Source organism: Mus musculus, chromosome 2 (genome assembly GCF_000001635.26).
Source record: "Mus musculus strain C57BL/6J chromosome 2, GRCm38.p6 C57BL/6J".
Taxonomy (NCBI): Eukaryota; Metazoa; Chordata; class Mammalia; order Rodentia; family Muridae; genus Mus; species Mus musculus.
The window spans coordinates 53,069,380-53,083,285 of NC_000068.7; the positions used below are offsets into that span (position 1 = coordinate 53,069,380).

Below are 13,906 nucleotides of genomic sequence, written 5' to 3' on the forward strand. Positions count from 1 at the left end.
TGCTTCACCAGACAGAGACAGTCTTTTAAGTACTGAGAATGCTGTAGTTCCTAAAAATGTGTCAAGCGCTTACTTTCCAGGGGTGGGGGTGGGGGCGGTAATCATGGCAAGACTGCATTAATAACATGTACACGTAGCATTTCAGATCGTAGCGATGACGAATAAAACCATAGCCAGTCTCCTGCCCTGTGCACTTCTCAGGGTTTTATGCCTGTAAATTCTGGAGAGCGCACATCCCTGTGAGGCTGGTAGTGTTACTCCCCCATTTTGTTTCTGAGTAAACTGAGAGTTAAGCAATATCCTCCATAGTACATGGCCAGTGAGTTGTACAAGGTTCTATTCCAGGAAGGCTTTGAATTATTACTACTAAATAGTACCAAAAATTAGAATCAAAAATAGGGATAGAAGTGCCATATATACATGTTTGTGTGTGTGTGTGTGTGTGTGTGTGTGTGTGTGTATGTGTGTGTGTGTGTGTGTGTGTGTGTATTCATCCCCCAGATTGGCTGCTAGTACAGTAAAGGAGGTAGTATTTATGAGAAGTGAACTGTGGATAGAGGGAAGGGCTTTTAGAGAAAGAAGATTCTAGGCAGAGGGGAAGGCAAGTGCCAGGCCCCTGGAGCAGGGGAGTCGAGTTGGCTGGAGCAAAAGGAATGATGAGAATGAAGGTAAAAGCAGAAATAACAGGGATTATATAGAATCTTCTGGGCCAGTGAAAGACATGGCTTTGTTACAAATAGAAAACAGGGCATTCTGACCGTGTAATATGGCATCTACTTTAATGGGATGGATCCTTATGGCGTCTGTTCAGCATTTGACTGTGGGTGCAGAGGCAAGGGGAGATAGACTGTTTTGGAAGTGACCAGCATTAACTTTGATAAGTTTTGGGTGCTGGTATGGTTCAGAGTTATAGGAGGAAAGATAAGACAAGTGGTCAAGTTCTGGATCTCTTTGGATGGATGGTAAGGGCCACAGCATTTGGTTGTGTATTGAGGAGAAGGTGAGAAATAGAGATGGTACCAGCAGTCCATCCTGGGTCTCTAAGATGAAGTTGCAGGAGCAGTAGCTCTGACAGATCACTAGGAAGTCCGTTTGGTAGACTTTAATTGAGATGTCTATTTTGGCATCCAAATACTGAGCTGAAGTGGGTACTCAATTAAGCCAGTCTGAATAGAGTGGGTGGTGTGGATGGAAGATAGATATTTGATAAATAGATAAATAGACAGATAGATAGCATAAAAATAGTATCAGAAACCATGATACTGAGCTTAGTAGGTAGAGAGGAGTTTCTTAATATGAGCCCATAAGGCACTCCACTTAAATGCTGGAGAAAGAAAAGCCAAGAAGAAGAAAGACTGAAAAATAGCCAAGAGGGCAGAAGCCAGCCAGAGGAAGTGCTGCAAGCTGTGTCTGATGCTTCTGCTAAGTCATGCAAGATGAATGAGGCTCAGCCCAAGGGTTTAGCTGAGTGCATATCCGTGGTGATCCTGCCAAGAACAGCTTCAGGGGTGGGAGGTGAAAGGCTGAATAGGAGTGGCTTTCAGAACACACAGTGAGAGGAAAGAAATCTCTAGACCTTGCCTATTTGAGGAGACTTTGCTGTTGTAAAGGATAGCATCCAAATGGGAAAGTGAAGCTGAAAACTGACCATCCTGTCAAACTAGGGTTTTGCTGCACACTCTATTTATGCTAATGGTGATAAGTCAGCAGAGAAAGACAAATAGACCCGCAGAACATTCAGAGCATTTCACATACTTTGTCTTTTTGAGGCAGGGTCTCAGGTAGACCAGGCTGGCTGTGAACTCTTCAAACTGTTCCTCTTGCTTGTACCTCCAAAGTGCTGTCACTGTGCTGGCTCCTATGACATTGTAAAGTAGGTGAGGGGGAGTGAGGTCTAGGATTCAAGTTGATGGGCTGGCCTCAGATTGGAGCACAGAACTGTTTATCTCTGAGAGGAGACACCCTGGTCACTGGGCAGATTGACTGAAGCTTTAGGGAGTTTGGGTTTGGGAGATAGTACCTTGCTGTGTGGCACATGCTGACCCTTATGAATCTGTTTTTTTTTTTTTTTTTCTTTCGTTTTTTAAGTCTTTTTATTTTTTGCTTGTCTGTTGGTAGCAAGTATTATCTCAGTGTGAGAGGAAGAAGAGCAAAGCTGTGTGTGTGTGTTTAAAAAAAGCAGTAGTTAGCTCCAGATTCGTGTTGCGGACTAGCTAGTTTGTATGGCGTTATGGGGAAGTGTGCATCAAAATGGCCGTTGCCTGGGGTGGTGGTAATGGTGGGAGGTGGAGTAGAAGCTGGGAATGGTCAACACTATCTGCTTCGTGGAGTCATCCTGGATGCTTGAAAACTTCAGATTGCAGAGCTTTGACTTTGAAATGCAGAGTAAACTGACTTGGGTGGATCTTAGAAATTCAACCAGGACTTGATTTTCTTTCATCTTCAAAGTGATTCAATGCATATACAACTTTTGAGTCCCTAGAGTGGTCTTTTCACCAGTTTAATAAAGAAAAATACATACTTCATTCATAAACAGTGAAAAGATGCTCTTGCTCAAAGTACCCTTCATGATGGATGGCACCGTTTCTGAAAAATTTGGAAGAGACGCATGTTCTGACACCCGTGTGCTAGGTGCTCAGTTGCCTTTGTTGATGACAGGAATTACATGAAGTAGGATTATCCGTGGAGTTTGGCAGTGCTGGAGATTGGAGCTAGGGTTTCAGTCACGGGAGACTAGCTTGCACTGCGCTATACCACCAGTCCAGTGTTGTGTTTTAGTTAACACTGAAGCTCTGGTTATAACGCTTTGCTCTTCCCTTCCACATTTCAGTATGGCTTCAACATGGTCATGTCTCATCCACACGCCGTCAATGAGATTGCACTAAGTCTGAACAACAAAAATCCCAGGTAAGCGTCTTTTGTAATGCTCAAGTCTAAATCTTAGCAGGAAAGCAGAGAGCTATTTTAGAACTGAAAAACCTTCCAAGAGTGTCTTCCTCAAGCAAAACTGGCTATAAACCTGCTTAGAATTTTCCCTTTTGCCTGGTTACTTTTATGTCCAGAGCAGAATTGAGTACTCGGGACAGCTCCCAGTCTTCTCTTTTACCTTTCAATCCATGGGTGACCCGGTTCTCCACAGCTCTACTGAAAACTGTGGTGGGCAGGACTGGGTTGCCAGTTCCCCCAGGCACGGGGACCAGGAGAGTCTTGACAAGGCTTTAGCTACGCCAGCTAACGTGAAAGCCAAGCAGCCCACTGGACCCTTATTTATGTTTCTTGTTATCTTGACACATGTAGCTTAGTTATGAACAGAAAAAGAAGCACAAACACAAATTTAACTGTGTGCATGTGTAGCGCCAAGACCAGAATCATATATTGCAATTCTTTTCCTCACCATTTGCCATTTGTATGTTGTATTTTGTCTTCTGGTGATTCGGCATTTCAGTTGTGTAACTCTCCTTCAAATACATTGTTAAGAACTGAATTGTCTAAAAACTATTAATTCTTCTTTTAAAAAAACTGAGGATAAATTGGATTTTTTTTTTAAATTGAGAAGGGAATATAAATTGTGAAGTACTCTATACACATTGCATATTTTGGTTTTGTAGTTGCTTTTGTAGTTTATAAAAATCCAAAATAGTCATGTGTCCTGGTTCCTGCCTTCACCACAGGGAAGCCATTATTCATTTTTCTTTAGACAGTTGACATTGTAGATATCAGAACCGTCTTTGTTAAGGAGGTTGGCAGTTTTTATTCTAGAATGAAGACGAGATACTAAAGTTGTCTTGTGATGAGGAAAGAATACTGTTTGAATTCATCTGTAGCTGTGTCTTCCAAAATGATTTCAGATGCAACTTTATTTTGTTGAGTCAGAGAAAATATTTTTCTATGAGTACAGCTGTAACCTGGTACTTTTCTGGTCTCCTGCATAAGAAGAAATACTAGACACTTGTCATGTGGGATTTTCATGGCTTTTTTTCTGCAGGAGAAAGGCAAAACATTAGTTCCAGTTGGTTTTTAATTTTGCCATGTTATATGATTAACAGTTAAGAGTGACCACCATATACACCTTCCCTGTTCCCTGCAGACGGCATATTTAGGGAGATTTCAGGATGTGCTTGCTATTCCTCAGTTACCGAGAGTTTAGTGAATACGCAGGCCAATGCTCTATTCCTCAAGTGCTCATCCTGGAAGGAGCAGCCAACTCATTATGTCTCCTTCTGTGATTTATGTTTTTCTTTCCCCTTCTTGTTTTGACAGAACAAAAGCTCTTGTCTTGGAGCTGTTGGCAGCCGTTTGTCTTGTCAGAGGCGGGCATGAAATAATTTTATCAGCTTTTGATAACTTCAAGGAGGTAGGATGCATAGTTTTGATAAGAGTTCACGAACGTCTCACATCTTTGAATAGAATGATCCACGTTGTCATTGATCCTAGGGCTAAGGGAACATAAGTAGCTAATTTTCCTGAGGCATTACTGAGAGCGAAGCAGTGATTTTAGTTTATGTGGCTGGAGGAAGCTTTCTTTGGGTGTCTCATTTCTCTCCTGTGTTAAAACTTTGCAGTAGTCATTTCCCTTTTGAGCATGGGAGCAGTCATTGGGCAAACAGGCTTTGATGTACATTGAGTTAAGGTTTTTACAGTATAAATTCCAGTAAGCTTTAAAAACTTTTATCACAGTTACTTCTCCTAAATCCTATTGATTTTCATTCCTTTGCTGGATGCTATCTATGTAAAAGCCCATCAAACCTGTCAAATAGGGACATCCATTGCAGGATTTTGTAATCTTAATGGACAGGTGGTATTATAAACACATACGAGCAAACACACACACACACACACACACACACACACACACACACACACACACACACACACACACAGTTAAAACTCGTATAGAGGATCACAAACCTGCAATTCCAGCACTGGGACAAGACATCTGGGGTAGAGTGGATATAAAATGATAATTTGGCTACATAGTGAGTTCCAAATTAGTCTGAGGTACATGTTCCCCAACCAGAAAAACACTAAACCAACAACAACAATGGGTATATGTGGTTGAAATAGAGACTGAGGGCTGGAGAACTGGTTCAGTGGTATCAGTGGTTGGTGGTATGACATTTGCCTAGCAAGTACAAAATTCTAGGTTCACTTTCCTGCACGTGTGGGAGGGAAGACTGATCTGAACAACCAAGGTCATTGAACATAGATAATATTATACAAGTCGGGTAGCCATGAACGTATCAAGACATCTCTACTAAGGAAGTAACCAGTTTTCCTTTGGATAGTGGGGAGTGCTGTGGCCAAGTAGACTGCCTCTATATTTTAGTGCCTATGCCCTGAATCTCAGACTGCTTTAAGTAGCAAAATTACAAACAACTCTGGGACAATGTTGAAGGCACTCAGAGCCCCAGGTCCTGATAGGACCCTCAGTCAAGGTGAACCTTAGCTTTGGTAGTACTGTTTAATTCCAGATATGTCTGGATTAAGACTCAAGCTAGCATGCCTTTAATCCCAACACTTGGAAGCAGAAGTTGGTGGATCTCTGTGAGTTCCAGGGTAGCCTGTTCTGTATCGTGAGATCCAGGACAGCCAGGGCAATGTGGAAAGATCAGGTCTCAGCCAGTCAATCAATCAATCAATAAATCAACAATCAATCTTCAAGCCAAGCTGTGGTATTTTTGTTTGCTTAGTTTTTTTCTTGTTATTTTTTATTTATTTATTTATTTTATTTTATTTTATTTTATTTTATTTTATTTTATTTTTTTTTGAGACAGGCTTGTTGTTGTTTGGGGTTTTTGGTTTTGTTTTGGTAAGCCAGGCTGATTTAAGATGTGGTTTCCTGAGGGGCTTCCAGGTGCTCTGCCATCTTTACTGAAAGTCTAGAGAAGAATGTTGAGCTCCAGCTATGCCTCAGTGCAAAATCTGTCACATACCATCTTTGAGGGTTTCATTTTACAAATGAATCTAGCTGCCATACCTGTGAGACACGTGCACAGGTCAGTGGATAAGCTAGGGTCGGCATTTGTCTTCCTAATTCTGAATGTCTATGAAGCTACATTGAAGTCTGTGCTGATAGGAATCTGTGACTCTCCTGCCTCTGTATTCCTAGTGTCTATGTCCCACATCTTGGACCACTTTAAGTAGGGAAGTAAGGGACATCATAGCTGTCCTCCCTACTGGAGAGGGAGAGGGAGGGAGGGAGGGAGGGAGGGAGGGAGGGAGGGAGGGAGGGAGGGAGGGAGGGAGGGAGGGGTGCTGTGAGCCTGTCAGGGCTGGGAGCTCTTAACCTGTGAGCAGCAAGGTGTGAATCTAGTCAGCCTCAGTGGTAGTGAAGTCATACCTGAGTTCTCAAAGGCTGATGAATAACAGGGGATCTTTATGTTCACATGTGGCTTCCAAAACAAATGAACTTTAAATGTAAGAATGTGTAAATGCTTATCTGTGAGTCTATATATCATGTATAAATACATGCACATTTTACATCTGCAAATAAGGGGGCATATTGGGGGGGGGGGGTGATTTTAAAGTGCAAGATAAATAGCATATGTTTGCTGATATAATTCCCAAATCCTTAAATGAGCCCATGCTTGAAAATATCACATGCTGTTCCAATCTCATACTGAGAATATCACATGCCAAGTCCTGTCTACACCGAAGAAAATATTTACCATAAATGTATTCATGACCATAGCTATAATGTTCTGAAATATAACTTTAATAACTATCTGATTATACTCTAAGTCAAATTATGTATTAAAAACTATCAGGAGCTGTAGAGATGGCTCAGTGGTTCAAAGCACTGACTGCTCTTTCGGAGTTCCTGAGTTCAATTCCCAACAACTACATGGTGGCTCACAACCATCTGTAATGGAATCCAATGCCCTTTTCTGGTGTGTCTGAAGACAGCTACAGTGTACTCATATACACAAAATATATAAATAAATCTTTAAAAAACTTTATGGGATCTAACTTTAATCCTGCCTTATAGGAGATGCTCTGTTTTATCTTCTTATGCACAGAAGACACAGAGATGGGTAGAATTGAGTCAGATCTTCTGTGTCAAGAATTTCTGTGTCAGAATTGTGTACGTTTTAGCTTTTTAGCAGATATCACATGCTTATTTGAAGAAAACTCCAGGTAGTGTTGAAAGCGGAATTATGACCTGTATGTGTTTAAAGGTGCAACAAAACCAGCTGTTTCTGGAATCTCTTATCTATTCCACATTTGCCTGGAGCTTTGGGTCAAAATAGAATTCTATTCAGCGTAGTGGTCCTTAAGTTCCTCTCTTTCTCTAATATTTCTCTGTGAGTCAGTCGTTTTCTTATATGTCACAGTAAAGGGAGTTTTCGTTAGGTGTTTTTTGTTTTTTTTGTTTTTGTTTTGTTTTGTTTTGTTTTGTTTTGTTTTGTTTTTTAAGCCAGAGCTATCACTGGAGCCTTCTGGCTTCTGTGGAGCTAAGGGCTAATGCTTTGTGAAACATCACGTCTCTGTTGCAGGATGCAGGACAGGGTTTCAGTTGGTGGGTAACATTCACAGGGCCACTATGGTTGAGAGCACCATGCCACACAGACTACTCACCTTTGTTCTGTAGCAGGAACTATGCCTTCTCTTTCTTGAGCCAATATGGTTATCCTGTCTAATATGACCTGTACAGGTTAATATGAACATAAAATGAAGCAAAAATGTTTTTTGGCACTTTGATTACATCTTTTCTCATGGTTTAGTTAATGTTAAAAAATACCAGCAATAGTGCTCTCTCTCTCTCTCTTCTCTCTCTCTCTCTCTCTTTTTTTTTTTTAAAAGAAAACCTGGGGCTGGAGAGATGGCTCAGTGGTTAAGAGCACTGACTACTCTTCCAAAGGTCCTGAGTTCAATTCCCAGCAACCAAATGGTGGCTTATAACCATCTGTAATGGGATTTGATGCCCTCTTCTAGTGTATCTGGAGTGTATTCATATACATAAAGTAAATAAATAAATAAATAAATAAATAAATAAATAAATAAATAAATACATCTTTTTTAAAAAAAAAATCTGTTTCGTGCTACATTAGACTTATGTCAATACTGCAAAACTGTGATTTATTTTTATCAAAACTTTGAAATTGTTACTACCAACAATATTAGATATTATTTGATGTTAGTAACAACATAGTATAACATGAAAATTTTTCATAATTTTAGCAGAATAATTTTTATTTTATATACTCTCATATAATCTTTCAGTTTAAATTAACAAGAGTCCTACGGTTTCCAAAAGGAATAGTGATAGAAAAAAAAACATATGAATAATGGTGATATGTGGCTCGGCAGAACACGTGATTAGCATACACAGACCCTGGATTCAGTCACCACCAGGTCACTGCTCTGTTCTTTTTAAGTTGTTTTATTATTATTATTATTATTATTATTATTATTATTATTATTACTACTGTGAGTGTGTATGAGAGCCAGATCAGAAGAGTGAGGGTGAGGGTGGGTGGAGACTTCAAAGCAATGCTCACATCATGGTGGAGATGTGAAGGGTAGAGGACAGACTATGGGAGCTGATTCTTTTCTTCTATTTCAGCTTCCTGTTATTGACCTCAGTTACCAGGCTTGAGTTTCAAGCATTTTTACCAAACATCTTGCTTGTCCTCATTTTGTTTTCAAAAGAGTCTTACCTTCACATCTAAAGTTTTTGCTTAGGAATAGAGAATATACAAGTTAATGAAATTTGAAGGATATTAACACAATTTTATAGGATATTGCTGATCGCAGTTTTTCTCCACCTGTGGGTTGAGACGCTGTTGGCAATCTACTATCTCTAAAAATATTTATGATTCATAACTATAGCAAAACCATAAGTTATGCAGTAGCAGCAAACATAATTTTATGCTTGGGGTGGGGGGGGGGTCACCACAACACGAGGAACTGTATTAAAGTGTTGTAGCATTAGGAAGATCAAGAACTACCGGCTTGGGCTGGCGAGATGGCTCAACAGTTAAGAGCACTGACTGTTCTTCTAAAGGTCCTGAGTTCAAATCCCAGCAACCTCATGGTGGCTCACAACCACCTGTAATGAGATCTGATGCCCTCTTGTGGTGTGTCTGAAGACAGCAACAGTATACTTATTTATAATAATAAATAAATCTTTAAAGGAAAAAAAGCCATTGGCTTATTGTGATGAAGTAGGGTCTAAGGCCAGCATTACTGAGCAATCACTTGTGTATGATGGTGAGTTTCAGTGATACAATGTCTTATGGCTGCTTGTAACTTGTATCTATAGCAAGGGTGTGAATAGTTGAAGATTAGCTTGTTAATTGCCAACTATGGCACTCTGCAAATTCTTTGCTCTAAGTACAACTAAGTAAAAGAAATCAACACATCTGGTTTGGTGTTGAAGTGTTCCCTCATGAAAATTTATGCCCCTAAAACTAGGACCAGGGTGAGAATAAGGGGCCATCTGTTTCTCCTCATTGTTTCCTTTATCCATATGAAAAGACATGTAGCCATCTTCTTGAAGTTCTGTCTAAGTTGCATGGCTATATATATTTTTTTGAGCATTTAGTCTGTGAGATAGGAAAAAAAATACTTTTGGAATCAGGAATACTTTTGGTGTTCATATTAGTTCAGTGTCTTTTTTGTAAGAAACAGATTCTAACATACCGAAGAGAAGGTAGATGAAGGAGAACAGGAGACAAAGACAGGACAAGAAGCCTAAAGACCAGCCTTAGAGCTGGCCAGGCATTCCTGGTGTCGCTAGCCTTACACATGGACAGGCATTGCTGGTGTCACTAGCCTTACACATGGACAGGCATTGCTGGTGTGGCTAGCCTTAGACGTGGGCAGGCATTGCTGGTGTGGCTAGCCCACGAATAGCCTACACATTCATCCTTGAGAGGTGCTCTCTCAGCTGTTTGGTGTTCTTTTCTCCCAAACATCACTGACCTTGCCAAGAAACCCATGGGCTCATAAAGTCCTGCCAACTGTGAAGGGCCTTGACCAGCCCTCGCTGTAGATTCAGAAAGGTTCTAGTTCATCTCCTACAAGTTTTCAACCTAGACCCTCTTCCCTTTTTCCTTACCCTTCCTCCTTTCACCCCCCCCCCCCCCCTTTTATCTTGGGTATAGTTGAGAAATTGCTCTACTTTTAAAAGGTACTCCAAAATATACCAAAGAAAGTTTCCATTTGGTGTCATAGCAGAAGTATCCAAGAATAGAATACTACAATAGAGCAGCCTACTACAGTAACACCACTGATAAAACCGTGAGGGTTTTGAGCCATCAAGTCTCCCAGGATGCTTTAAGGTATCCCTGAAAACCCTCAGGATTCCAGATCAGTTACAACTGTCTCCAACTGCTTTTATACTGGTAACATCTGGTTTAGGGCAAAAGCTGTAGTTAGGTTAGTAAACACCCTAACGCCTCCCCACTTCTGAACTTCCAGTATAGACACACAAGCCCTCTAAAATGAGTCACTCAAGGCCACCAGCTCTCTTGTATAGAAGACTTTTGGCAGTAGCCCTTGTCCCCCCTCCACACTGCTAGAAATTTTCCTAAGAAGGCTGATTGTGGTTTAGCTACTGGGCATCTGAAAGCACTCGTACTATGCATTATTAACTTGATTTAAGAAAGCCTGTCAAGTGTTATTCACAGTGGTCCAAACTGGACAGGAAGAAGAACAGACATTTTGATGTGTTCCCAGAATCCCTCTGAGTTTAATTTCATTGACCTCATCAGTATTTGAGGGCATGGGGGCTATAAATGTAGCAGGAGCCATCCAAGTAACTCTGGAAGTACTAAATATTTTAAACATGGAAGGAGTAGTACTTTTGTATTCAGTACAAAGACTACTCTCAAGCCATGGGAGATGTAGTCCTAGAGTTTGTATGTGTTCCATTATGTCAGCCATGAACTGGATTATCTAATTTACCAGGACACCTCTGGCTGCTCTGTTCTCTTGGGTATGGGTAGCAAAGTCAAATGTGCTATTAGCACTGCTACATGGTTTTGTTTACGTGGTGGTTGTGAATGGATAGCATACCACCCTAGCAGTAGGTTTACGAAGCTCTCTGGTTCTATGGGGTCAGTGTTCATACTGAGATGTCTGAGACTGTCTCCACTTCTGTTGTCTCTAGGGTCTCTCAGTGGAGATATAGCTGACAGGGCATCTAGTGTCTAGAGCTCCCTAGAGAACTGTTTGTGTTGAGTCCATACTGAAAATCCAGAGAAGCTGGAGTGTAATGTCTGGATGGCAGCAGCGGCTATACTATGAATATATTCATACTTAGCAAGAATGGTGCTAGTAGTTCACTTCTTTTTCATGTTAGCCTATTGGATGGTACAACCCATATTCAGGGTGGGGCTCCCCCCCCCCCCCCCCACTTAGTCCCCTTTGGAAACACTTCCACTGATAACACATCCAGTATTTGAGCTTCACTAGACCTCTCTCCGTGCAGGCATGTTGTCACTCAGTCCCAAGCATCACGTTTGCCTTAGGAGCTGTAGGGGATTACCTAAGATTTTACTTGTTTCTCCTCTTTGTTCATGACAATGATTGATCTCCTTATAATAAAAGGCTTGATGAACTTTGTGATTGATGCGAGGGTGATTCTACTTCTTCCAAGTGAGTGGTTTTGAGAGCCTTCCTAGAAAGGAAGGGAAGCATTGCCTAGGGTTCTGAGTTCATTTCCTGGTAAGGATCAAGTTATGATCATGAGTGCCTGCATCCTCTAGTGAGGAAGTGAACACCACTCTCCTGCTGACTGTAGGATGAGCCATACTTACTCACTGAAAATACAAAGTGAGCTCTTTGTCAGGGATATTGATGAACACTGAAAATTCAAAAGTAAACTGTAGGACTCCCCCGAAAAGGAAAGCCTCTAAGAAGCTAATACATTTGACCATTGAAATTCTAGGCTCTCAAAAGGTAAATGGAAGATTCTAGGCAAGAAGATGGAAAGCTGACCAAGACAAGTTTGTGTGTATGTGTGTCTGTCTGTCTGTCTGTCTGTCTGTGTTTAAGGAAGATGGTGCAGAAGAAAAGTGAGGCAAATGGGGCCTGAGTTTAAGATAAATAAGAATCAGTTAGGTATCACCACCATTGTTGATTATTATCATTAATTTTCACACATGGCCTCCAACTTGTTAGGTATTCCAGGCTGGCCTTGAGCTTAACATTTCTTGTCTTAGCCACCTGGGTTCTGTGATTATAGGGGTGTGCCTCTATGCCCGCCTCAGGTGATAGTTACTGCAATAGATGGGTACAGACTTTAAAACATCCTTTGTGTTTTTGTTTGTTTGTTTTTGTATGTTATGGTTTTACATATCAAAGTACAAAACAACCCATGTGTATTCTACAAAGTCCAGAGGAAACCTTGTCACTTTGCTTTTTCCTTCTGTATCCCTTGGTTCATAGTACCTGCCTCTTTCTTTCTCTGTTACCTGATTTTCGGATTCTTTAGCTTCCTTTATTTAAGGAACCTCGATACATCATCCTATTAATCCAAATAATCTCCTGATCTCAAACTCCTTCACTTACTTATTCAAGTCCATTAAATACCTTGTACCACATACGGTAACAGTACCAAGGTGGGGACACGGATTCCCTAGTGCAAGGAATACATAATTTGCCAACCTACAGGTAAAGAGAATTAAGAATGCCATTTCATATTAAGATTGTCTTTTGGTGAAGTTGCCCCATGCCTGAGAAGAGAGAGTGCGGAGTGCTCATGAAAGGGGCGTGGCTAATAACACTCAGTCCTCATTTTCCAAAGCCTCAACATGAGGGGGCTGCAAAAGAATTGTGCTCCCCAGTCACTGGGTCTTTAATCAGCCTCCAGTAGTAAAGAAATGAATAGAAAGCCCCTTGGCAGTGGACCCAGCATGAGATCACTCTGATGGAGCCAGGTGTGAGTTGGCCTCTGTGGCTTGTTCCAGTATCCACCACTGATGTTTCGGAATCCTTGGTCTCTTCCTACACTGATAGCCAGCCCTAAAGTCTGCAGGACCTTCGTTCTCTGTGTGTCTGGGGGAATGAAAAGAAAAATAATTAAAGAGAGAAGAGAAAGCAGAGAGGATCAAGGTACTCAGAGGCACAGCCAGTTACCAAGTGACCTGGCTAGCTTGCAGTGATGGAGGCACTTTTGCTCATTCTGTCTTTAGTGCAGACCCCTTCCTAGCCTGACTATGATTCTATACAAAGAGGAGTTCATTTTCTTAATGGAGCAGCCACTTAAAAAGCAGGGTGTTGCCTCCTTTGTATTTTTATTCACAGAAAAATAGCCCTTCTAAACCCATGCCCTCTGGCAACTGGGAAGCAGTTGGCACATGTGTCCTCATTTTATATTCTTGAAAGACTGCCCTGAGAGAAGCCGCGAGAGCTGAGTTCTGCTGGAGACGTGCAGTGTCTCGTATAGGCTTGGGCGCTGGTCTGCAAGCCTGGAACTTTCCTTCAGAACTGACTCATTGACATTTGTGTGTTCTGAGGTTTAAAAGAGCAGGAGAACAGTGGCATGTGTGAGTTTATTATACACACACACACACACACACACATGTTTGTGTCTGTATATGTACATACACACATATATGGTTACTTGAGCCCAAGAAGAGAAAGTGGGGAGTGATTGTGAAAAGGGACATGGCTAATAACACACACAGTCTTCATGATTTCAAAGCCGTGTGTGTGTGTGTGTGTGTGTGTGTGTGTGTGTGTGTGTGTGTGTGTGTGATATTAAAGTCCAAGCTATTGTAGTTTTGGTAGTATCCACTCTGGGAAACATGAAAAATGGGGGTTTTCAGCCCCTCATCAGAATTTGGTAGTCATGTCCAGCACAGATTTATGCAGGGTCACATTAAATATCTGTTTTAGGGTCACCTTGCTTTCTTCTGTGCCCACCCCCTCACTTCTTCATTCTACACTGATTTGT

General features: G+C 41.2%; 1 protein-coding gene across 11 annotated transcripts in view; it reads left to right on the forward strand.

Moving 5' to 3' along the window:
- The window catches only part of Fmnl2 (formin-like 2), a 276,486-nt gene that overhangs the window by 211,663 nt on the left and 50,917 nt on the right, over nucleotides 1-13,906 (forward strand). For all 11 annotated transcript variants that reach the window (XR_003953721.1, XM_006498330.2, XM_006498336.2 and 8 more), the window contains 2 exons: nucleotides 2,831-2,907; nucleotides 4,261-4,354. Coding sequence is in view for 10 of the 11 variants with exons in the window: in XM_006498330.2 (XP_006498393.1) it covers nucleotides 2,831-2,907; nucleotides 4,261-4,354 (171 nt within the window). In the remaining variant the exon portion in view is untranslated. The remainder of the gene's footprint in view (nucleotides 1-2,830; nucleotides 2,908-4,260; nucleotides 4,355-13,906) is intronic.